The sequence below is a fragment of the Pelodiscus sinensis genome, chromosome 1 (genome assembly GCF_049634645.1).
Source record: "Pelodiscus sinensis isolate JC-2024 chromosome 1, ASM4963464v1, whole genome shotgun sequence".
Lineage (NCBI taxonomy): Eukaryota > Metazoa > Chordata > Testudines > Trionychidae > Pelodiscus > Pelodiscus sinensis.
This window is the reverse complement of record NC_134711.1, coordinates 125,804,297-125,829,231: the sequence shown is the minus strand read 5'-3', so window position 1 is coordinate 125,829,231 and position 24,935 is coordinate 125,804,297. Positions and strand designations below refer to the sequence as shown.

At 43.4% G+C, this 24,935-nt stretch overlaps 1 protein-coding gene across 1 annotated transcript in view; it reads right to left on the bottom strand.

The window, feature by feature from the left end:
• Positions 1-9,743: 9,743 nt before the first annotated feature.
• The window catches only part of TULP3 (TUB like protein 3), a 51,005-nt gene continuing 35,813 nt past the window's right edge, over positions 9,744-24,935 (bottom strand). The window contains 8 exon segments of the mRNA XM_075900305.1: positions 9,744-11,296; positions 11,660-11,831; positions 14,141-14,239; positions 16,691-16,805; positions 17,147-17,259; positions 17,780-17,977; positions 19,130-19,260; positions 22,328-22,504. Coding sequence (XP_075756420.1) covers positions 11,163-11,296; positions 11,660-11,831; positions 14,141-14,239; positions 16,691-16,805; positions 17,147-17,259; positions 17,780-17,977; positions 19,130-19,260; positions 22,328-22,504 — 1,139 coding nt within the window. The 3' untranslated portion in view covers positions 9,744-11,162.

The following is a 24,935-nucleotide window of genomic DNA, read 5'->3' as shown; positions in this document are numbered from 1 at the left end:
GTTCTGCCCTGCCTCCATCCAAAGTGGCAACACTGGGAGGCAAAGAGGATGCGATTGTCCCCACTCTCTGTGGCAGCTGCTTTCACTTACACTGGGACACAAGCAAGCCACCCCTACCGGGCAGTGTGCACAGAGGGCAGAGTAGCAGAGACTGGCAGAGCTACCTGCACATTGGTTCAGGGTGATTTGTAACTCATGCAGAGGTGGGCGCACACTGTAAAACTTGGTGACCTTTGGAAAGGTCAGGGGATTGTTACCTGGAACAGTCACTACACCTACTGGGTGTGGTTCACTGTCCCATGTAGTGGCACTTAGACCAGAGAGAGAATGAGTGACCTCAACAGCCTAAACTGAGAGCCAACTGGCTTTTAGCACAAGCTGTAGAGCACACTCATTCTCTCTCTGTAAGTGGTCTAAGTGCCACTACATGGGACAGTGAAATACACCCAGTAGGTGTGTGAGTTACACTAGCAAAGGATAAAGAGTTAACATTTAAAACATTGCTGCTATTTGCAGGTCTCAGGGAATGCTGGTGTATCACTCCCTGCTCATTGAAAAACAGTGACAGGAAGGAGGTATAAATAGTAGCATGAGCTAAATAAATATTGACATAAAATTACAAATAGTGTCAAGTCCATGACAACTGGGATTATGATAATCCCCCTCCCCTTCCCAGGCCATTTTAAGACCACCTCCAATGCAGGAAGGAGCAGCTCCCACCTCCCTCTGAGGGGGAGGTTGGCATCCATCTCTGCTGCGTGCTCCTTTTTAGTAGGCCTCATTCCCATGAAAGAGTGGAAAAAGAAAGATCAATAAAATATTCCCTTTCCACAAGCATTTGATTTTTCAATACTTTCTAAACTCTCCATCCCTTGGGTGCATAAGCAGTGGCCCAATCTCTTGCAACGGGACAGAGGCTAAAATAACTTCAGTGACCCCAAAGATGGTACTTCCAGCATCTCCTATCCCATGCTGGAATACTGTGGTTGGCACTGAGTCGGGGATGCAGCACCTCTCCTCAAGCTTAGGCTCTGCAGCATAACACCCTGTAGTGCCAGAAGGGGAGACATTGGGCTCAGGACTAAGAAGGAAGAATCCCTCTCTTAGGCTATGTCTAGACTGCAGGCTTCTTTCGAAAGAGCCTCTTTCGAAAGCATCTTTCGAAAGAGCCTCTTTCGAAAGATCGCGTCTAGACTGCAGGCGGATCTTTCGAAAGAGCAATCCGCTTTTTCGAAAGAGAGCACCCAGCGAGTCTGGATGCTCTCTTTCGAGGAAGCCCTATTTACATTGAAGAACGCCTTCTTTCGAAAGAGGAACTTTCGAAAGAAGGCGTTCTTCCTCGTGAAACGAGGTTTACCGCCATCGAAAGAAAAGCCGCGTTCTTTCGAAATAATTTGGAAAGAACGCGGCTTGAGTCTGGACGCAGGGGAAGTTTTTTCGGGAAAAGGCTACTTTTCCCGAAAAAACCCCTGAGTCTGGACACAGCCTTCGTGAGTCACTCACACCACACTCTGCAGCACAGCCAATTCTTTCAGTCTCATTTTACAATACTTAGCCCTTGTGCACATTTTCACATTCAGCACTCTTGACAAATATTTACCTAACCCTCTCAAAAAAGCCTACAAAGTAGGTTAGTCAGTATTGTTAAGAGTTTAACTAGGAAGGCAAATGCAGGGCAGAACAACTTTACTGACTCTTTGAACCTATGACCAGTGATATATATTCTTATGTGCTGAGATGACCCATTTCTCCTTTACAACTGGGGAAATTAAAGTCTGGTCTACACTTAAAACTTTCACGACCATTACTATGTCACTGGGACCTTGTCAACACTACAGGATAAATTCGAATTAAGATATGCAACTTCAGCTACATTAATTGTCTGAAGTTTAATTGCGTAGCTGAAGTCAAAGTATCTTAACTTTTGGCACCATTCACACTGCGGGAAGTCAAAGGGAGCACATTCTCCCTTCAACTTTCCTTTCTCTTCATGGAAGCAGGACTACTGACACCACTGGGAGTGCCCCTCTCAGTTCGAATTAGTGTGTATTCACTAGACCCACTAATTCGAACTCTGGAAGATCAACTGAGCCTGCTTCAATCTTCTCTGTGGTGTAGACATGGCTTTAGGGAGGTAATTTTTTTTAACCAATATAGCCATGCCAGTAAAAAGTCCTGCTGCAGACAGTTATACAGTGTAGCTGTGTATATACTGGTATTGCATATGCTGGTTTCACAGAGCATAGCATTTAAGGCCAGAAGGCACCATTGGATCCTCTAGTCTGATCTCCTAATAGGGATGTAAAATCCCATTTAATTGGTTAGCTAGTTAAATATAATGTTTAACTGGTTAATCAATTAAAGGGAGAGCAGGCAGGGACCACCACCATGGGCATGACCTGAGATCCCACTGCCTGTGGTGTGCCTGGGCTCACTGTGGACAGGGGCTGCTCCAGCCAGGCTGGAGCACCCCTGTCTGCAGTGGACCCTGTGGGACTGGAGCAGCCCCCTGTCCGTGGGGGCTTTCACATCCCTACCTGCTATATAACACAAGCTGTATATTTCACCCAAATACTCATACACAGAGATTGGTGACTTCAGTTAAACTAAAGCGTTGTAATTCTCAGGTTCCTCAAACCAACATATTTTATATTATTATAACTAAATCCACAATAGAGTGTTTTGCCAGTGCAGCTGTATCAGAATAACAATACAGACTACCAAGGCCTGAGACGGTTAAAATTTCTCAGCAGCATTGCAGATTCCAGTGATAGTCCACCTTGTGGGGTCACATGACTATGTGAGTAGCTCTTCTTTCTTTCTTTCTTTCTTTCTTTCTTTCTTTCTTTCTTTCTTTCTTTCTTTCTTTCTTTCTTTCTTTCTTTCTTTCTTTCTTTCAAAGTAAGCTCCTACATCTCATATTTGCGGAGAAGAACTTGAAAATGTCCCTAGTTGCAATATATATATATATATATGTTACTTTTCTCTGTAGTTAAATGCCATTACATTTTTTGTTTTAATTTTCTCCTAGAATGTAGAGAGCCCCCATCAATTTTTAAGTCATACAATTTTAAGTAACATACATGAGCATTAAAATATGACTGGATATTTAAAAGAAACCATGTAATTATCTATGGTGTTATTCTATACACAGTAAACCCACACATGTTGCTGTTTTCCTTTAAATATGTACCTGTATTGCCCACCGTCAGTGGGCAACACAAGCAGCTGATCGCAACTCCTGGCGGCACACAGTCCACCAGGCCACCTCCTTCTTCGAAGATACCCGCAGGGCCTGTATGGAGGACAAAAGGAGAAGGAAGAAGAACCGTGACCCCTCAGCACCTATCCCGGATCAGACCTATATTTGCAGCTGTTGTGGCAGGACCTGTCTGTCCTGTATAGGCCTCGTCAGCCACCAGCGTGCCTGCAGAAGACGTGGATTTCCTTCCTAGATCTTCGTTCGCGAAGCCAAGCCATGATGATGTACCTGTAATGAACCCATTTAGCCTCTGTGTGTCTCTGCTAAACCACATGAAGACTAAAAGTGAATGTTTAAAAGTACTACCGTGAAAAATGACTTTGTAAAAATGGCATCTTATCAATCATTACATCTGCTTGTGTGTATTGGGAGGTCAGATCTGCTGACTTTGGGGCTAATATACACAGCTCAGAGAGGGAGCTAGATTTTATTCCTTTCTGTGAATCATCCACAGAATTGCTCACCAAATTCCAGTCACAATTATGTTATTGTGTGCATAGTGTCTCACCAGGAAAGGGGATCTCAATTCAAGTTAAGGATTTTTCTTTGTTCACTTCTATATTTTAAGCTCACTGCTTCATTGTAGCATAGTGCAGTGATTCTTTCTTCTTAAACCATCACTTTACTTTTATCAAAGCAAATGAGATCAGATTCTACCTTCAAGTCTAGTGGAAACAACATTCATTCATATATATCAACTGACAATTAAATGCTAAATCATCTATGTACAATGATAATAGTTTTTACCTTGACATAAAAAGGATGACCTTTTTCTGGGCACAGAGCTTATCTAGGTGTGAAAAGGTTTACCCAAAATGAAACAGAAAAGTGACTTGTGAGCCCCAGCAGGGTAACAAGAACTCCACTGAGAATGGGAAAGGGAACAAAATGGGGAGACAAGGCTGTAGACTGAAGGATACAAGGACAAAAACTCTTGAGAAACCTCTGACATTTAGCCTGTCCTCACCTCCTTTCATGTAAAACTGATCTCTTATTAATTGAGCTAAATAAGTAATTGATAGTAATAGTAAGGCTATTATCATCTCTGTGGTCAAGCCACTAGAAAGGGATACAACACTTCACCAGTAGCTCACACTCACCATGCCCAGTTCTTATTTGTAGCTCTGGAAGGCAGTAGGATGTAGTGGTTACAGACAGGACTAGAGCTCATAGATTTGACACATTCCTTCTGAAAAGTAGCGTGGATGACTCTTGGGTGTGCTCTTTTCGACAAAACTGAATCCCCATTTCTCAATACAGTGAGCTCATGCAAACTCCCAGCTCCCCATCTATGAAAAGGATGGGGTAGAGCATGGGTTCCCAAACTGGGGGTCATGCCCTCCTGGAGGGGACATGAAGAAATTCCAGGGGAGGCGCAAGGCAACCCCCCCATCAGTTCCTTTTTTTCCTCAACGTGTGTGTGTGTGTGTGTGTGTGTGTTTCAAAAAGGGGGCATGAAGCCAAAAAGTTTGGGAACCACTGGGATAAAGGAATAGTTGCTTACCTCTTTGAATGGGATAAGGAAATTTTTTTAAGTAACAATAGCTATGATATACATAGGCTGTGTCTAGACTGGCCAGTTTTTCTGGAAAATCAGCTGCTTTTCCGGAAAAACTTGCCAGCTGTCTACACTGGCTGCTTGAATTTCTGCAAAAGCACTGACAATCTCAAGTAAGATTGTCAGTGTTCTTGCGGAAATACTATGCTGCTCCCGTTTGGGCAAAAGGCCTTTTGCACAAAACTTTTGCGCAAAAGGGCCAGTGTAGACAGCACAGATTTGTTTTCCACAAAAAAGCCCCAATTGCGAAAATGGCGATCGGAGCTTTTTTGCGGAAAAGCGCGTCTAGATTGGCCACGGACGCTTTTCCCCAAAAAGTGCTTTTGCGGAAAAGTGTCCTGCCAATCTAGAAGCGCTTTTCCGAAAATGCTTTTAACGGAAAACTTTTCCATTAAAAGCATTTCCGGAAAATCATGCCAGTCTAGACGTAGCCATAAAGTATTAATATAAGGAAATAAAAGAGCTTGTTGGGTGGTGTGTGCTTTATCACTGAGCTATACTTTTAAGTAACAGACTTTGAGCCTAGTCCTATTGATATCAACATTTCAATGCAAGGAGGATTGAGCCAAAAAGAGCAAGAAATTAATATTCCCCCGTTTCTGATGTACATAAGCTGAAAAGCTCATAGCATCTTGGAGGATTCACATTGAATTGTAGCATTTGCTTCCTATATTCAGCCTATTCTTGGAGTTTTATGGATGGTGTGTTTGATGTGGGAGTGAGAGCATGGCCTCTATCACGGTGCTTTAGAGATAGAAACTGCCTGCTGCAGATCTGAGAGACGAACACAGAGAGCAGAAAATCCCTGCATCTTGTATCACTTCTGGCTGAGCTGGAGGTAAATGGGTGATTGTTCAACCTGCATTCAGAACAGAGGTCTGCAAAGTTAGATCTCCCTTACGTCAAGTTTTTTAAACCAATGGATCAATGGACATTTCCCCTGAGTGAGGAAGACATTTCTTTTCACCTTTAGCTCTGAACTGCCCCTCTTTACCTCACACTATTTCAACCTTGTTCCAGAATTGCATCATATGAAACTTGGACAGCAGGAGGGGCTTGGAACAAGTGACCATGGCTGGGTAAATATTTCCAGTGCTTAAGATACACCCCTTCAGCAGCCCAGACATGAGGCGAGGAAAAGCAGCCACAACACTTGAGAGAGAAGGGGTATGAGCAGCAGGAGAATAAAGGGGAAGCAAAATGAACAAATAAGACTTCAAGCAGTTCCTGGTGGTGCAGAAGGGAAACTTGTGGTACTTGTGTCTCCAAGGCAATTGTCACACTTCTAAAAATATGTAAAAGCGACACTGAGGAGGAGTGTAAGAGACAAATGAGAAGAAAATGATACAGAAAGAAGAGAGATGGAGTGGAGGGAGACAGGGAAAAAAAGAACAGTAGCCAAAGCAGAAGAAGCAGAGAGATCAGAGCCAACAACAAACACCATATGCAGCAAAAGTCCTAGAGAACAAGACCAATTCAGAGTTGAGTGGGTTTTTTGATTGTTTTGTTTTTTATAAATTACTTTATTTTTCTTAGAGTACAAAAGTTATAAATATAATTCATGTAGAACAATACTTGACTAAAAACCACTGGACATTTCTGCAGAGCAAAACAAGCTTGGAAGCAGCAGGGAGCACACAAAGCCAGCCCCTCAGTCATCTAGGTGGACCTTGGGCACTCAGAGCAGCAACAAAGTGAGTGAAGAACACTAATATAATGGAGGCAGGGCACTGAAGCCTCCAATATATAAAACTAGTTACCTCTTTCCATTCTGAAAATTGACCATTTATTCCTACCCTTTGTTTCCTATCTTTTAACCAGTTATCAGCCCATGATAGGACCTTCCCTCTTATCCCATGACTAGCTGGAGTTACCCAGCGTTGCTCGGGACAGGCGGTGGGGTCCTGCCCGGGGTGCCCCGTGTGAGGGGCGGGAGGGGGCGAGCACAGGAACTAGAGTAGGTGGGGCGGCCCAGTTCGTGCCTGGGGCTGCAGGTGCTGCAGGGGGCAACAACCCCACCGCCCACCCCAAATGTTTCACCCCACTACCTGCTGCACTATGGGGCTACGCTGGGGGCTCCCCTCTCCTGCGGGCCGCGGTGAGCAGGTGCCGGGCTCCCCGCCACGCGACTAGGAAGCTGCGCCGGACCCCAGGCCGCTACTAGCACCACCACTGCCTCCCTGCTGGGCTCGCCCCACTGTGCCCGCAATCACCCCCTAGCGGTGGCCGCAAGCTCCAGCCTGCCACTCGGCAACCCTCAGCCGCCACTGGAGGGGAGGGGCCCGGGCCAAGTGACATCACGGGCAGGAGGAAGGAGGGGCCTCCCCTGCCCTGGACACGCCTGCGCAGTTGAACAGCCTGGTAGAGGTGAGTGGGGCAGCTGCCACTCGGAGCACCGCCCTTCCCCTCATGCCTCCGGCGCCAGCCTTAGTGACTGTCCCTGCCGCTTCCCCCAGGAAGCTGCTTCTCCCCTCACTGCCAAAAGTACATTAAAACCTTTTCCTGGAGGAAAGGTTACCCCATGCAAAGTTTGGTTGCAGCTCTTATAGGGTGTGTCTAGACTACATGGCTCCCTCAACAGAGCCATGTAAAGTAGTTTACTTGACATAGTCAATGAAGTGGGGATTTAAATAATCCCCGCTTCATTAAAATAAAAATAGCCGCCACGCTGTGCCGACAATCAGCTGATCCAGCACAGCGCGGCAGTCTAGATGCAGCACGCTAGACAAAGGCTTCCCTTGTTGACCGTGCCGCGTCTAGACTGCCGTGCTGTGCCGGATCAGGTGACTGTCGGCATAGCGTAGAGGCCATTTTTATTTTAATGAAGCAGGGATTATTTAAATCCCACAATGGTTGTGTCTAGGCTACATGGCTCCATCGATGGAGCCATGTAAAGTAGGTTACTCAACATAGTCAATGAAGCGGGGATTATTTAAATCGATGGAGCCATGTAGTCTAGACACATCCATAGTGCCCAAGTTATTAGCGCACAAACATGCAAACATTCTCCTTTATATATTAGATATGTCTGAAAGTTTCTGAGATGAGATAAACACACAATGCCTGCATTGCTATTGCCTGTTCAAAGAGCAACAAAAACAGACCCATGCTTCTGTCCACATTAGGATTGACATCAAGCTATCCAGAGACATATTTAAATGTGATAGAGCATACTATTTCCCTGAGCAGTGTGCACTGGGATTTTTGTCTGAAAATCAGGCTTTTAGTTTGACCCCACAGACAAATTATAGGACTGTTTCCTAGCACTAGTATATCAACCTTTTTAGAAAAGTTTCCCAAGTTTTAGAAATGTTTTAGAAATGGAGGTTATCACAGAAACCATGCTAGGACCTGCTAGCAATAGCCTCTATTTAAACACAGTGTGGCTAACACATTCTAATGTTAATGTGGACAAGGTCACGGTGTACAATTCCTTTAAAAAAAAAAAACTCAAAAATTGAGACAAAAGAAAGAGCTTCAATACTAGAAGACAGTGAAAGATCACATGCCCACAGTACAGAAAGCATTTTAAAAGAGACAAGAAATTTGGCTATCTGTCTGTGCAATTTCATGAGAAAACCCATGAAAGAATCACAGGCACTGACTTAGCCATGATCAGTTAGGCTCACCCATTGATTTACTACCCTGAATAGTTTGAAAGAGCCATTGCCTGGTTGGGGAGATGAGCCAGGAAGATGCAAGATGGCTTGCTAAGCACAAGGAAACCTTTTCTGGACTATCAATTAATTTGTGCTTTCAAGTAACCCCAAGTGAACATAAACTAATTTTCTACTAATTTTCCTAGTTACAAAGTAATTGTGACAGAAGCGCTATGAATTGGTTTCTTGGCTTTTCTAGGTAGATACACTGCAAAGCAGTGTCTTGGACACAAGAGAGCACAAGAGCCATTGAATTCTGTCCCTACATTGACAAGCGCATGAAGGCACAAAAGAGGTACCTGGTACAAACTCTTTTTGCTGAATGCTCTGCTGATGAGATTGCTTTGAATGCAACGGCACCTCAGCCAGTGTAGCTTGGGTACTTGTGAGATAAGAATTTTCTAGAACTGGAGCTCTGAGCAACAACTCATCGTTTACAGTTAAATACAGAGATTACATGTTACTATGACTGAAGCATTTTTTTCTATCATTAGGACATGTCTACACAGAGTTTGGTGTTTTGGAAATTAAACAGCAAGATCATATCCACCGATATAAAGACTTAAGTGACATATAATGCAAAAACAATGGCACAATGATGAAAGTCTGATTGCTGGAAGCATCCAGATAGGACTTGTGGGCTGACAATGACCTTTTAAAATAGACCCCCAACATGCAAAGAAGGGAACTCCTGTAGTTTACTTAACAGAGGGACACGTGGGCAATTAACTATACATAATGAATGTGAAAGGAACGATTCTGACAGCTGTACATAAAGAACATGAAACAGACAGGATGGTAGCTGCCCTCTTCTTTAATATACAGCCAATGCATACCTCATGTAACCTAGAGGTCTCAATATGGGTATGTCTACACTACCACCCTAGTTCGAACTAGGGTGCTTAATGTAGGCATTCGAAGTTGCAAATGAAGCCTGGAATTTAAATATCCCGGGCTTCATTTGCATCTTGCCGGGCGCCGCCATTTTTAAATTCCCGTTAGTGCGGACTCCGTGCCCGCGGCTACACGTGGCACGGAGTAGGTAGTTCGAATTAGGCTTTCTAATTCAAACTACCATTACTCCTCATGGAACGAGGTGTACCGGTAGTTCGAATTAGAAAGCCTAATTCGAACTACCTACTCCGTGCCGCGTGTAGCCGCGGGCATGGAGTTCGGACTAAGGGGGATTTAAAAATGGCGGCGCCCGGCAAGATGCAAATGAAGCCCGGGATATTTAAATCCCGGGCTTCATTTGCAACTTCGAATGCCTACATTAACCACCCTAGTTCGAACTAGGGTGGTAGTGTAGACATACCCTATGAGGTGCTCCACTTCGATGAAAATTGAAGCTGGTGGATCAAGGAGGACTGCATGCAGAGACTTATGGTCTCCATTAACTGCAACCCAGAATTAAAGATGAGGGCTACTTCAGGACACATTATAAAGGCCTATGAGCAGTACTTCGACCACTCTTGTTCTTTCTTTCTGCCTTGCAAAATGTCTATTATCTTATTTTTTGGTTAATCTCATATTCAGATTAAATTTTTATACAAAATTGTCTGCAATGGTCATGATTTGAGATATCTGTGGTTATTAAACCACATGCAATTGGAATCAGCTATTCAGACTGCCATAAAAGGGTATCTCTTATTTGCTGAGAAAAAAGCTAAATAAAACAAAGAAGAAATTCAGATATCAGTTCATTCCTAAAAATCAGCAAACTTTCATAAAATAATTTTTTTTAAATGTTTCTGATTGACTGACCTACAGAATCTAGTATTTAAGGTAATCAGAATGTTGCATTTTGGGAATAGTCAATGGCATACCCTTCTTGGCTAGTTTCTCTCAGGTCCAATGATCTATTCAATTTCAGTTTTAGAGCTGTTAAGAATAAAAGAAACCATGATGATCATAATATTAATATTGCCCGCTTAAAAGTGACCATAGGAGCTTTTCTCACATTCCTAATGATGGGAGATCTTTATTTGGTGAAAAGGTTGTCACAGGACAATGAGAAGCAGAACAATTAACAGGAAGTGGGATCCATCAGCCTTGACAGAGAATTATCCTGCTGAGTAAAAGTATAGAGGCATGGGGCACATTCCTATTCTTTGTTCACTGAACACTGCTTACAGTTGCACAGGGGCATCGGGCTTATACCATCTCTTCGTTCTCTCTCCATTGCCTTACACAGGAGAGTAGCTCTACAGCGTAAGAGAGGGCACAGACTGTACTTTTCCTTCCTTCTCTGAACTAATCTTAATATTCGCTGCATTAGTACAGGCACACAGGGGCACTGTGAGAGCCAAGGTCCCTGGGCACTAAAGCACTATTAATCTGATCCCAATGCAAGTGTTTTCAGTCACAATGATGTTTAGCTTCTGAGGAGCAGGATGAGCTCACACCATCACCCATCAAGATTCTCAATGCTTGTAACAAAGACTTCGTACATTATCCTTGTCTTCCACCACTGCACATGCAAAGATCTCCCTTCCAACAGGGCCATGGTCTCTATTGGTTATTGTAAAGCCCCCAAATCTACTACTTGCTTCTTGTTGAGCTTGCAGATATCTGGCCTCCAGTTTCTTTCTGTCCCCAGGATACTTCTCATGATTCCACTCAAAAACTCATCTACAAGGTGCGGGGATAGGAGCGAGTTCCATGCTGAAGTCCACTCTTTCTGTCATTCACATGCCAATTTGCTATCAAAGCTGGAGAGTCCAATGGCAAAGGCCTGGAGGGCACACAGGGGGTAATTATAGTCCAGAGTGAACACATCTTCTGCTACACGACCAAACTGCATCACAATGTAGTCAGCTAGGGAGGCAAAGAGAGGGGGTCAGAAACTAGCTATTTCATACAGAGAGTGGAGCAGTTCCAAATACACCTAGCTGGAGAGTCTATCCCATCTTCCCTCCTTACCAGAGTGGCTCAGAATCTGCTTTTCCAGAACAATAGTCCTGCTGACTTCCTTTACAGAGAAATCCCAGATCTATGCTTTGGCTGGGACAGCAATTCCCTATTACTCTCCTTTCTGTCTTCAGCATCTTGCTCATCCTGTAGTCCTTGTGTAGGAGCAGTGTTCACAAATTCCCCTACCCCTAATGCAACGATGCTCTTTTCCTCATTGGATGACAGACCCATTCCCCACCCCACTCTGGCACAAGCCTGAGCTCTTACGGTCATTCTCATGGACGATCTGGAAGTTCTTCACTGAGGCCTGAGTGACTCTGCCATGGAAATTCAAGACGTACGATTGAGTGTCATCATTCCAGACTGGAGCCTTGTTGTGAAGCTCAATCAGGTTCTCCAGGCTTTTATTTTGCCAGTTTGACAACAAGCTCTCATGCTCCTGCTCAAGAGAAAAAATATACTTGGGAGGATCCACTTTTAGTCATTGCCTCTCTCAAGTTAGGTTTACTCTGTAATAAGGATGTTAAATTGTGGTTATCTAGCTAATTGTGTATTCGATTCAATTTGTATCAACTATATGCTTAGTTGATAAGGACCACTCTACAGAGCCACAGCAAGGGTAGCTCTGGGAGCCAGCTCGAGCTGGAACTGAGCAGTCTTGGCTTGTTCCAGGTCCAGGAGCTACCCACACTGCAGCTCTACATTTTAAATGTAGTAAAAGTCGTTGGGCTCTTACTACATTTAGAATGCAGAGGCACATCATCCTGGACAATCGCAAGCTAGGACTTCTCAGTCCCAGCTGGCACTGAGTCCAGCAGCCCCTGTTTGCAGCGGCCAGGGGATGCTGCTGGAGCAACCCCTGCACATGGCCAGCCCAGGCCACCGTGAACAAGGGCTGCTTGGTGGTAGCAGCCCCTCTCTACAGGGAGGCAGGGGGGCCCAGCTCCCTGCTGGAGGCTGTTGCTGGAGTAGCCTCTGCCCATGGTGGGCAAAAGCTGCTTCTCAGCAGCCTCTCCTATCCACCCCCGCTGCCTCTGATAGAGGGCCCCCCCCGGGGGGAAGGGACAGGTGGCACTGCAGAGACGGTGCTGGGGGGAAATGGCTTTTAAGCCAGCTCCCCCCAGTACCGGCTCCTGTCCCCCGACTTGCTGCCTCTCATAGAGGCGCAAGGGGAGGGGGGAGTGAGTAGTCGATACTTCGGTCAACTGCTTGGTAACATCCCTACTCTGTAACCATGCGTATCACCGATCTAGTGAACAATACACTCAGCCCTGCTGAAATAAGATCCTGCAGGTATCATGGAGATATTTCCATACTTTCCCAGTCCTGAGGTTCTCTCTCCTGTTGGGCCCACTGCATGTCAATTCTAACCAGGAAAGAGAGTGAGAATACCTTCTCCTCCAGTTCTCAATGTACTTGCAGAAGTCTATTTCTAAGCCGCAGGGGCCTTCTCTCATGCAAGAAGGTAGGAGGCTGCAGTGGAAAATTTAAAGGCTACAGTGGCCTACAGGTAAATATGAATTAAAGTGGACTCCATCCCCTGCTATTCTACCACATTTAGGCGTAGGTACACACCCACATGGAAATGTTAAGGGGGTAAACCAGCTGACTATATCTGAGAAGAACAGTAAATTTGGAGGAGATGCAAATAGTAGCAAGGACAAAGTGGCAAGGAAATATAACAAGTAGCAAAATGAACTTCAATCTGGAAAAATAAAAAAGCTATTCAAACTGAAGTTATTCCATGGAGGGAGATGCTTGGAAAGCAGTTGTTCAGGGAGGTTTGAGTGACCGATTAATTGATTTATGGTAAAGATTTGAGCAGGATGTGGTGATCTGTCTATTGCTTCTTGGGTTTGTTTGCTTTTAAAATAGGCCTACTATTTAATTGTGTCTCTGATTTTGTTTCTATAAGGATGCCCATAGAACTTGGGGAATGGGCATCAACAAATTACATTTAGAAATGTCATTGGGGCCATGATTTAGAGATCAGTGGGCTCTACTTATTCAGGGGTGTCATGCTGCACACCACATAGATAATGAATCTATATGAGCTAAACTGTGGTTGGTATTTGACCAAAGCTACAAGAAGATGCACCCATCAACCCTGCATCCCAGGTCGGTGGTCAGCCTTGATTGTATCCCTTATGCTCTCTGAGCATTGTGAGCCTCTCAGATTTAATTGATGTGTTGAGACCACTGCCCATCATACCTCATTGTTTTCTCGTGTTTCTTTCTGTGTGTGCAGCCACCTGTTATCTCTTGATTTATACACAGAATGTAAAGTCTTTGGGCAGGGACCATCTTTTTAGTCTGTGTTTGTACAGTGCATAATACAATGGAGACCAGCCATAACTAGGGCTCCTATGCACTATAGTAATACAAATAAAACAAGAGTTAAATATTGTCAGCCTGGCTATACAATGATCAAGGAGGGAGACACATTTTAGAGGGCCGCACAAGGGCTACAAGCAAAAAGAAATATCCCCAAATTTTAAAAATGGCAATTTAGGCTGGATATGAAGTTAATCTCCCCCAGGGCAATTGTAGAATCCTGATATAGAAGTAATTTAAAAATGGCCTGGAAAGTACAGTGTAGTGAAGAATCCCCCCCTAACTTCTGGAGGACGGGATAGTTAAGTCTTTTTCTTCTAATTTCTATGATTGCCAATAATTAACATTTGGATCACTAAGAGGTTAAAACTTTTTTCCTTGCTCCACTGGAATCTGACCCAGTTCCAAACGTACGTTTCGTGGTTTGATTGGAATCCGCTTGTGGTTCATATTCATCCCTGGAATGATCACGGACATCTTCCTGGGACCCTTGAATCCTAGCACGTTGGTTTCCTAAAAGACAAGGAAATAAGTTCTTTTCAGGAACTAAAACACTGCTTCAGCCAGAAGAGAGGATACTGAGATCGACCTGTCTACACTGAAATCAGAAACATGCTAGTTACTTCTGTATTTAAATAGCAGCAGCACTGTTTCCTTCCCTATGAGTGATATACTTCTTTTTCTCCTCCAAAACCACTTTAACCAAATTTCAAATATAAGCCTAAAGCACGTTTAGGCTTACACAATTTGGTTAGTGTGGTTCTCAGACAATGAAGATATTTTAAATTTTTTAGGAGAAATATGCTAGATCTCTGCTAGCAACAAAGGTATAAACACTATTATAGACAGCATAACTCTGATTGTGTCTGTACTTTGTCAACTCTGCAAGGATCTTATTGTCTAAATGGACAATGTATTTAATTCTTGTTAGCTTTTGTTTTATTTTTAAGGCTACATTTAGAATTTTCTCCCAAACTGGACTGAACCAGTGGGTTTGCTCATAGGAACGTCCAGTATCTTTCAAAAGGACATGGAGGAAAACTTAGGCTAGTTGTTATGGAAGTGCTTCTTGATCTCCTTACTAGGCCCTGCCATTGGGTCTGTGGTGCTGGATCCTCCGGGACCAGAGTCAGCCTTTGCAGCAGGAGGCACACTTCTTGCTGATTCAGGATGACGTATGGGGATAGATGCCTCATGGCCATCCATGAGGTACATATGGAGGTGAAAAGCCGGTATGTCTCAGGTGTGGCTGGGGAAGGACTGAAAATACTGCACCAATCTGTGACGTGAGCCTGTCGGAAGCACTAGATACAGAACTGGTGGTCATCAAGATTGCAGGCAGAAGATACAGAGTTTGAAGCTTGGGGTTCTGGGTACAGCCTAGTACCCGAGTGGGGAAGAATGGAGGAGACCCCTGGAGCCTTAAAACTTTAAAACTACCAAAACTACTAAACCTATTAAGACTACTAAAACCACAAACTATTTATAGCTAACACTATTGTTTTTCAGGAACAACATCAGAGCTGAAGACACTAAGCTTCCAACCTGGACCATGTGGCAATGAGTAGGAAGAAAAGAGGTGGTAGGTCAGTCCTGCCCTTAATCACCGTGTTTGGGTATATGAGGTGAATTGGGACACACGTGCAGACCAATAGATGCTACTTTCAAATTCTGTGACTCCTGGTACATGGTGCACATGTGTAATCCACAATGGAGTACAATAGGTACCATTACTTGAAGAAAAAACAGACTTCTTTGGTCTTCTAGTCAGCAACTGCTTAATACTTTTAGCCAAAAATCTATCTTAAAGGCTATTTCAATTTTATTCCAACAAGATGTCTCCTGAAAGTTCCTAGCACATATGATAAAAATGAGGTATAACATTAATAGCAGTTATACAGCTTCCCCTCACATCCTATTACATTTTACTGCTATAGACTACAGATCAATGATTCCCAAACATTTTACCTTGCACCCTCCCCTTACCTCTGTCCTCACCCTCTCCTTTCCCTTGGAGCTGGCACCAGGGACATGGATGGGATAAAAAGGCAGAAGCTGGGGCCAAAGCTCGGGGTAGGAGCAGAAGCAAAAGTGGAGCCTTGGCTGGAGATGGACCAGCAGCTGGATCCCTGCATACAGGGCCATCATCCAAGGCTGACACCAGGCATGGAGCTGTATGGTGCTCTTTTCCCACCAACAGTGGGGACTGGCTCAGGCTCCAACTGTGCCTCCTGAATATTCTTCCACATCCCCCAGGTGGGGCACACCCCACAAACTGGGGATTTCTGCTGTAGGTCCTTGGAGCTGGAACCTGTCTTATTCCATCTCAAGTCTTTCTGAGAAGAGACCAGTAGAATAGGATAATGATTTTACCTGTATATAGTAAACATTTTACAAGCTTGAATTGCTCATTGTATATACAGAAACATCACATCATCACTATTAACACAAAGCTACCTTTTAGGTGACACATTCTGCTTATTTTAACAGCTCACAGAAACACTACATAATATTTTAGGATTGGAAAAGATGAATCCTGTATCCAATGGAAACTCCAGAGGACACTAGGATTACAAGAGTAGAAACTGGACAAAACTGGAGATAACACACCTGATCTCTTGTTAATCTGCCATTGAAATCTTGAAGAACCATAAATAATCAAGATCTTGTTTTTATGACTTTACTGCAAGTCCTCTGGCAGTCCAAAGCCCCTTATAATTATCCTGTTGTACTGATACAGTGCTGATGAATTTAGAAAACCCACTGCTGAATCACTAACACATTCTGAAGCTACCTGAAGTTCTCCTGCAGGCTTCCAGTTCTAATACTGACCCAATGTGGCTTGAAAGTCCTGACAAAACCTCCACCAAAGTGACTGTAACTTCAGGATGTGTGCCATCCCCAAAGCCTGGACTGAAATGATTCAGGAGCTTGGGGAAGGGGACTAAAGGAAAAGGAACTTACATAACAAATGGCTGCAAGCTCCTGTCGTGTATGGACCTTTTCTACTAGCCCCTGAGCCTTTACTGGGCTAACTCCATGATCATAGACAGTAAACTTCGTTCCCATAAGGTTGGACCTAGAATTAGGAAACAGAGAGTCAGTGAAATGTTCGCCTTTCCCCTGACAAGAGACTAAGTGACACAATTACACTGTATCGGCCCATCTGGGATTTCAGCAGCACAGTAAACAGCTCTAATGAAAGTCTCTCTTATGCTGAGCCCAAAACCTGAACTAGAAAAAAAATTAAACCAGGACTCCTCAAATAAATGGCAACAGTTATCTGTCTGAAACAGATACTGGTACCAAAGTGATAGCCAGAATGAATTAAAAAATGAGGTCACATTCCTCCAACTTCTCTTGCAGTACACAAACATAAAAACTTTACACATCTCAACAGCTTTTATCTGTGGCTCTCACCTGAGTTTTCCAATGAAACTTTCCCCTTCCCGGGATAAATCTGTTGGGTCAATTGAAATGAGATAATTGGATGTTTTGCTCTTTTTCCGTTTTCTCCCTGCAAGAAGGAAGGTCTGCAAACACAAAAAACTTTAGTCACGACAAAAAGCTCTGTAAGAGCCCAGAGGTACAGCATAACTTTTGCCCTCCGTCCCACTGTCCCTATCAGATTGCTCTACCTATCAGCTCCTACCCACTCTGTCAGACTCCCTCTTGCTATCCCTATGTCACTTCCATTCCACTAACTTTTCTCTCCTGCCAATGACCAAACAGCCCCAAATCTTGGCTGCCTTGAGCTCACTGAATGGCTCAGACTATAAGCACCTTTCCATTCTAGTTTTTAACCAGAAACTCATCCCTCTGCTCTTCTTTTACTGCTGCTTTAGCTCACCTTCTTTATGCTATTGTTTCCACACCTCCCAACAGCTGCCTTAGTACCATGCCCAGATACAGACCTTCACCCCATCTTCTTTTCAAAAGCTTTCTCAGCTCCTTGTTCCTTTCCCATTTAAGCACTGCTCCACAACACAGCTAAAGGTTTTGCACTAGAAGTTTAGTAGCCCAGGGCTGGAGACCATGTGCTGGTCCCAATACCTTTCTGTTGTCATCCCTTTCAAGGTGCATGTAGTAAGTGGGGAAGAGACCTCGGTCCATTCCTTTCTTATCTCTAGTGATTCGACACTTCACTGTAATGCCACGGGGAGCAGGGCGTAATGCAAACTCCTCCAAGTTCTCCACTTCTCCCAGCTGAGCATCTGTCTCTGGGGAAGCAGTGCAGGAAGCACCTCTTTCCTGTGGGAAGACCTATCCCATTAGCAAAATGAAATCAGGGCAGAGGCCCTTGTAGCTTAAGAGATGAATGGCATACAGGGTAGGAGATCCCCATATCACCAGAGGGCAATGATATATTGGGGAAGTGAAGCTGGATCAGAGAAAGAGGAAGGAGAAATTGGTCTAGAGTCCACAACAACTAGAGGACAGAATGGCTTGCTGGGGAGAGGACCTAGGATGAAAAGCTGTAATATTCAAAGGGCGGAACATCCCTTTTAGCACAACATTTACCTCTAAGCTAAGCTTAAAATGTACTGTATAAAAAAAAAAAAAGATTGTATGAGGAATAGCACTTTTGGGTCAGTCTGGATCTTGGATTAGGACAGGCTGGGGAAAACTATGGGACAATGGGCTAAAACCATCAGCGTGTTTATGCTCGCTCAGTCTGTATCTATAGTGGAATTAGATCTCCCCATAGCATGAGTGAGCAGTGACTAGAGGAACAGTGACAACAATAAAGGTGCAGAAGGTGCAGCTCAACAAAGGGGCACAGATGGCAGTGGAAGTTAGTGGAGGACTGGATATAAGGTACAGAAATCAACACCATGGCTTCCCTCTGGATTCAGGTTTGAGCAGGTTGGCTACAGTTTGGGGATTGGAACTAGCATGTTTTAACACTGAGGTGCTTTACTAGGTTGTTTTCTCCTCTAACAGCCAGAGCTTGGGGCCAGCCAACCTTGTTCATTAATTAGGTGCAGCTGAGGAGGGGAATCACATTTCCTACAGCCAGGTTGTCAGTAAGGAAGGAGAAGCAGGGGAACAGGAGCATCAAGGAGTTCCCTGGAAGATGCTGCCAGAGTCCCCTAAGAGAGGAGGATGAAAGAACCTGCTGGAGTAGAAAGGAGCCTCCAAGGAGAAAGTCCTGAGAGACAGTGCTCAACCAAAAGAGCAAGAAAGAATCAGGCAGTGACAGACAAAAGAGAAAAAGAGGTGTAGTCTTGGGTGGATTGAGGACTATTTCTGTATCTTTTTGTTTGTTTGTTTGTTTTGTATATGTCTGGAAAATAAAACTGTGCCTGGAAAGAGACTTTGATTATGGGAATGAGTCCCTTGTGGGCTGATACAAGTCAGCACCTTACATATGGGCATTAGAAGGCATGGTCTGACACTTACTGTCGCAGATTTCTGGCTGGCTGCAGAACTAGGCCTCTCAGATTCAGAATACGGAGAATGAGATCCTGACCTCTTTCCAGCTTCTTCCTCCTCTTCTGTGTCCTCATCAAAATTCAAACTGCCTGAGATCCCTGTCAAAATGCAGGACCAAGCAGGTGTCATGAATGCACAGCATCACCAATTCACATGATACTCAGTTACCTTCTCTGCTTTGATCCTCACTTTAACCCACAACATACCTGCCATGACTAGTTACATGGGAAAGTAATATTAGGGTAGTAATGATGCCCTTTTAGCTGACTTAAAAGTCTAAAGCTATGCACCTAAATCCTTATTTCCATATCTCTGAAAATCAGCTCACTTATTTAGATACCAAAATGGTAACTCAGTAGCCTAATTCCAGACCCCTATGTTATATAAATTTATTTTTACATATTTCTACGTACATGATACTCCTTGCATATTTACATTTATATATACATGATGCTCCTTGTTGTAGTTTGTAAGACCGAGTGTCTCTCAAACATTACTGAATGAATCCTTATATTCCTAATGTGAGTTTTCTTCTCGTGGGATATTGCTTTTCTGAGCATAGTGACATTTTAGTGAAATGAGTAAGAAGCTGTCTAATAAATACACATGACGGATGATTTGTCAATGCCTATGAATGAGGCAGTACTTGTGGTGTTGGGTTTTCTTTCTAGATGGTGCCCTCTAAAACTGTTCTACAAAGTCCTCCTCAGTAAATGGGACTTGAGAGATGTGAAGGTTCCTGCTCATTACCCTGTAAGAGACCTCAGAGTCAGAAATACCACCCCTAAGCTAAAATGGTGGGTCCAGGGGCACTGATGCCAGTACCAAGTGTTGGAAGTCAGGTTTCAGCTGTCAGTGCAGTACCCAAGAGAGAACTCTAGTAGAGTTCCTTAGTAGGGGAGACCCGTGTTTGTCCAAAATGAGAAGATATTCAATGGAAAAGAATCTCAAGGTTAGTGGAGAGCTATGATAGCCTATGGTCCTTGAGCTGGCCTGTGGACTAGTGCCCAGGAAGAATTGGTGCATGCAGTACTGGAGACGTTGACAGAGAAGCTTCTTTGACATTGGAGCTGTAAGATATGATGGTACCAGAGTACAGGCAGAAGTCCTGTGTACATCAAGGTGCTGAGAAGTATTGGATGATACTGATATTGGAGCCAATATTTGTGCATGGAAGACTTCTCTGCACACAATTCCTTATGTGGTATTGAAGCTTTGCTACCAATTTCACTCTGAGTCTCCAAGTGAAACTGGCACCAAGGTGTCAGTACCTCATAAAAAGAGTTCTAGATTATTCCTTAGGGGACTCAGGGTCTCCCATGACTGAGATTTATGGGGTGACATACCATTTGTCTTTGTTTCCCTGAAAAGCGAAAGAGTTCTTTTCTTAGAAGTCGCTGTCTCTGGGGCTGTTCTCATGTCACTGGAGCTGCCTAAGCTGCTGAAGCCAATGGGCAAGTGGGGATGCAGACCCCTCAAAAGTTAAGATGCATTCCATTAAGCAAGGTTCCCTGTCTTTTCTATACTTGTCTTTAAACCTTGAGAAGAGTTGCCTTTTGATGGGAAGCAGGTCTCTCTGAGACACCAGAGACAACTAAAATTCCTGTTGCTATGGGGAAAAACCTGTGGGAAGGGCTTAAACTTAAACCATAGTATCTTTAGCTTAATTTGGTGCAGTGCACTAAACCAGAAGTCCTGAAAGGTGGTGCGGAAGTGAGCGACACCCCTCCCTTTTGAAATCATAACCGTTCTGAAATTACATAAAAATAATGAAATAAAATAAATAAAATAAATAACTAAACAAAAGAAAGATTAATTCACAATAACTGAGAAAAGTGGGAAGCTGTGGAACAGCAGACACCAAGTTTTGAGAAGTTTCTAGCCACAGATGAGTTGAGAGATAAATGAGTCGCAGCGGGTCCACAGCTCCCTACATGACAGCATATGAGGAGCTGTTCTGCATATGCTCAGGTCTGCAGACACTGCTAGATAATTTCCAGTCAACAGTACACAGTACCCACATATACTTGAAGAACTGAGAAGGAATTTCTATAAACTTCGTAGGACTCATACTTGGAGAGTCGCACCACTTTGTTTTGTGATCATATGTGATTTCCCTTGGTAAGCAGGTTTAGAAGTGAGAAGTACAGTAGTACATGATTTTATTGAGTCTGTTGCATTCTTCCCTACAAATCAATATTAAATAGTGTCCCAAAATGGTACTGTACATACAGGGCATTTTGGATGAGATATAAAGCTAAATTCCTGACCACTTGCAATAAGCATCTTTTGAAAGAGGAAAGGCATTAACCCTGGTGTTCTGGCCAATTCTAATCTGAGTATTTATATTCTGCCTCCCTGAATTTCAATCAGATATTCTCTCTTTTCCTTTCGTAACTCTTGTGTAATGTTTCTGTTCATTGGTAAACAACTGTTGCTTCGGAATGGTGGATGAAACGATTCCTACAAATTAAATTGTAGGTTAAGTCCTTTGAGAATCTTTTAGATGAGAATTATGACAAGGCAGTGTGAACTATGTATTGAATTATATAGTACTCATTTTTATTTCACTTCAAAAAGTTTAGACAGGACACAACTAACAGACTTCCTGCAGTACTGGCAGTAGTGGACACACTGATGCAAAATTGCTCAACGGGACACAGTACTTAACAATAAAGCTTTAAGAATACTTTCTATAACAACTGTTTGGGATATCCTCTGAGTCAGGAAGGGCACCTTTCCTGAACAGTTAAGTAATTACTGCATTGTTGGCTGTGGAGATTTCTAATAACTAAGAACTATGTTGTGTTGTTGCAATATTAACAAATAGGTACATGGAATAAAAATGTCCTGGATTCTGGCAAACCCAAGAGTGGCAATTTGTGATTACTTCTTTTGGAAAGACCAGAAATTATTCTGTAATCTTTCAAAATGTGTTAGTTACATGCCAGTTACTATTAGCATCTCAATGACTGTTACTCATCTGCCAATGTGTGTTCTAGAAATTGCTGGCTGCCTTTGTGTATGGAAACTCACATAAACAATTGTATTATGAGATATTTCATCAGAATTTTTAGCTTTCTGATGAAATAAAAAATAAAATTATGAACTAGAAAAACCCTTTCAGAGATTCCTATCCAAATCTTCCATATAGCCAACTCTCACCTCGTTTCTGTAGTATTTCTTGCAGATCTGGCTTGGCAGCTGTGTCTATCAGGGTCTCTTCATCATTGTCCTGATCTGCATCATCTTCTGTTGTGGATGATCCTACAGAGAGGATTTGGAGTTTGGTCCCCAAGTCTTGTACTTCTGGCTTCAGGAAGGCAGCTGGGCCATCAATGCCTGCAGGCAAAATTGAAACTGAATGAAGAAATCTCACTCCTTTTGTAACTGGCTGACTGTGCTAAACATCAAAAGACGACATCTAATTTCACCTCTCTTTGTCAAACACCCTTTTAGAGCACTGATGCATCTGAGTGCCCAGACATTTTCCAGAAGGGGAAAATATGATTTCACAAAGAAGCACTTTACAGGATTATGGGTCAGGAGACCTCAAGTCTAAATATGGCTCTGACACAGACTTTCTGTGCTACCTAGAGAAAGTCACTTTCACCTCTCCAGACCATCTCTAGATGAGGATAATTATACTCTATTTTCACAAGGTGTTGTGAGTTTCAATTAATTTATGTTTGTAAAGCATACTGAAATACCTAGATTTATTTTATTTATGGGCAATCATCTTAAGCCTTTCCTGTCCACAGTAGTCATGTTCTTTTTTAATCACCTTGATGATATGCTATAAATACTGTTATGTAAGTCACAGTAAACTAGGGGAGTATCTGCAGCTGTAGGCAAGATGCCAAAATATATGCAGCAGCCACCTGGGTTTCTAGTGGAATCAACATACATAAGGTTAACCATACAAAGCAGCTGTGACAATGCCGTTTTTGTCACAGACACTTTATACAGAGAGTGCCCTATGTACCAGGGATATAGAAGAGTGAAGATTGTTTGGGGGACCTTAACTCTGCATTTCCAAACCATCTAGAATTTAAGTGCAGTCTTTGATTTGGATTTCTTAGCTTTTTGCTGGTTTTGCATTTTAAAACTGCAACTGTTTACTCAGGTGTTTTACCTTTGGGTCACTGACACATTTACAACCTTCACTCTATCTTAAAAATTTTTGGTCTGAAAATATATAAGTAGCTTCAAGGATGGGGAAGGTATCCAATTTACATCTCTCTTTCCTCTGACTTCTATAGTATCTAGTTTCCTCATATCTAGTTTCTCTGACCAGAAAGTTTCTCTCACAATCTGCTTTCTCCCAGTTAAGTCTAAGTGTGCTATCAGCCCACCAAATGCTACAGCTGAAGTCCCATCTCACTGCTCTCCCAATCTGCAGCCACTGATCGCTGGAACATGACAGACATTTAAAGAGATGAGATGCTAAAAGACACAATACATTTCTAGGAACTACCACTAAAAAGTTCAGTATGATCTTTTTTAGCTCTTGGTATCCATATGTGTATCACAGCACCCCAAGGAACACCCTGCTACCTCCTAATAGCAAGAATTCTGACTCTCATGGTACCTTTTCATATACTTTCACAAAATTACGGGACTTTCACTGTCACCTCCTATTCCTCATCATGTGTGGGACTCCCTGGGCTGTGAGCTCATCAATGCCCCCTGCTGTGTTACCGTCCCCAATGGTTCTTGCCTCTATTTCATTGATGTTATCAGACCACAGAACTCTTGCCACTGGTTAGAGTTGCTTTCACAGTGCTAATGGCTTTCCTTACTACCAACAGTTGGCTTTATGTTGCTGTCAGCTCTCTGCTGTGTGCAGGGCCAACTATCCCAAAATTTATCTTCTTGCCATGCAGCAAAACCTAAATCCAATGGAACCTGCCTGCATGTCACAGGGACAAGAATCTGAAAAACTTCTCTCACTCAGCATTTGGATTTGTAATTCATCCTAATTGCAAGTGAATTCGCAGGATAGAGGAGAGAAATTCCAGGACTGAGAAGAAAGAGAATGAAAAAAATCTCTGCCACCAGCAGAGGGCAGTTTACTCCCTTAGATTGTCAACAGGAATTGGGCTGTGGCAGAAACCCGTTGGCTGTGTCTAGACTGGCAAGTTTTTCCGCAAAATCATCTGCTTTTGCGGAAAAACTTGCCAGCTGTCTACACTGGCCGCTTGAATTTCCGCAAAAGCACTGACGATCTCATGTAAGATTGTCAGTGCTTTTGTGGAAATACTATGCTGCTCCCGTTTGGGCAAAAGTCTTTTTCAGAAAAACTTTTGTGCAAAAGGGCCAGTGTAGACAGCAGAGATTTGTTTTCCGCAAAAAAGCCCCAATTGCGAAAATGGCAGAGCGCGTCTAGATTGGCCACGGACGCTTTTCCGCAAAAAGTGCTTTTGCGGAAAAGCATCCTGCCAATCTAGACAGCTACGTCTACACTGGCATGATTTTCCAGAAATGCTTTTAACGGAAAAGTTTTCCGTTAAAAGCATTTTCGGAAAAGCGCGTCTAGATTGGCAGGACACTTTTCCGCAAAAGCACTTTTTGCGGAAAAGCGTCCATGGCCAATCTAGACGCGCTCTTCCGCAAAAAATCCCCGATCGCCATTTTCGCGATCGGGGCTTTTTTGCGGAAAACAAATCTCTGCTGTCTACACTGGCCGTTTTGCGCAAAAGGGACTTTTGCCTGAACAGGAGCAGCATAGTATTTCCACAAAAAGCACTGATTTCTTACAGTAGGAAGTCAG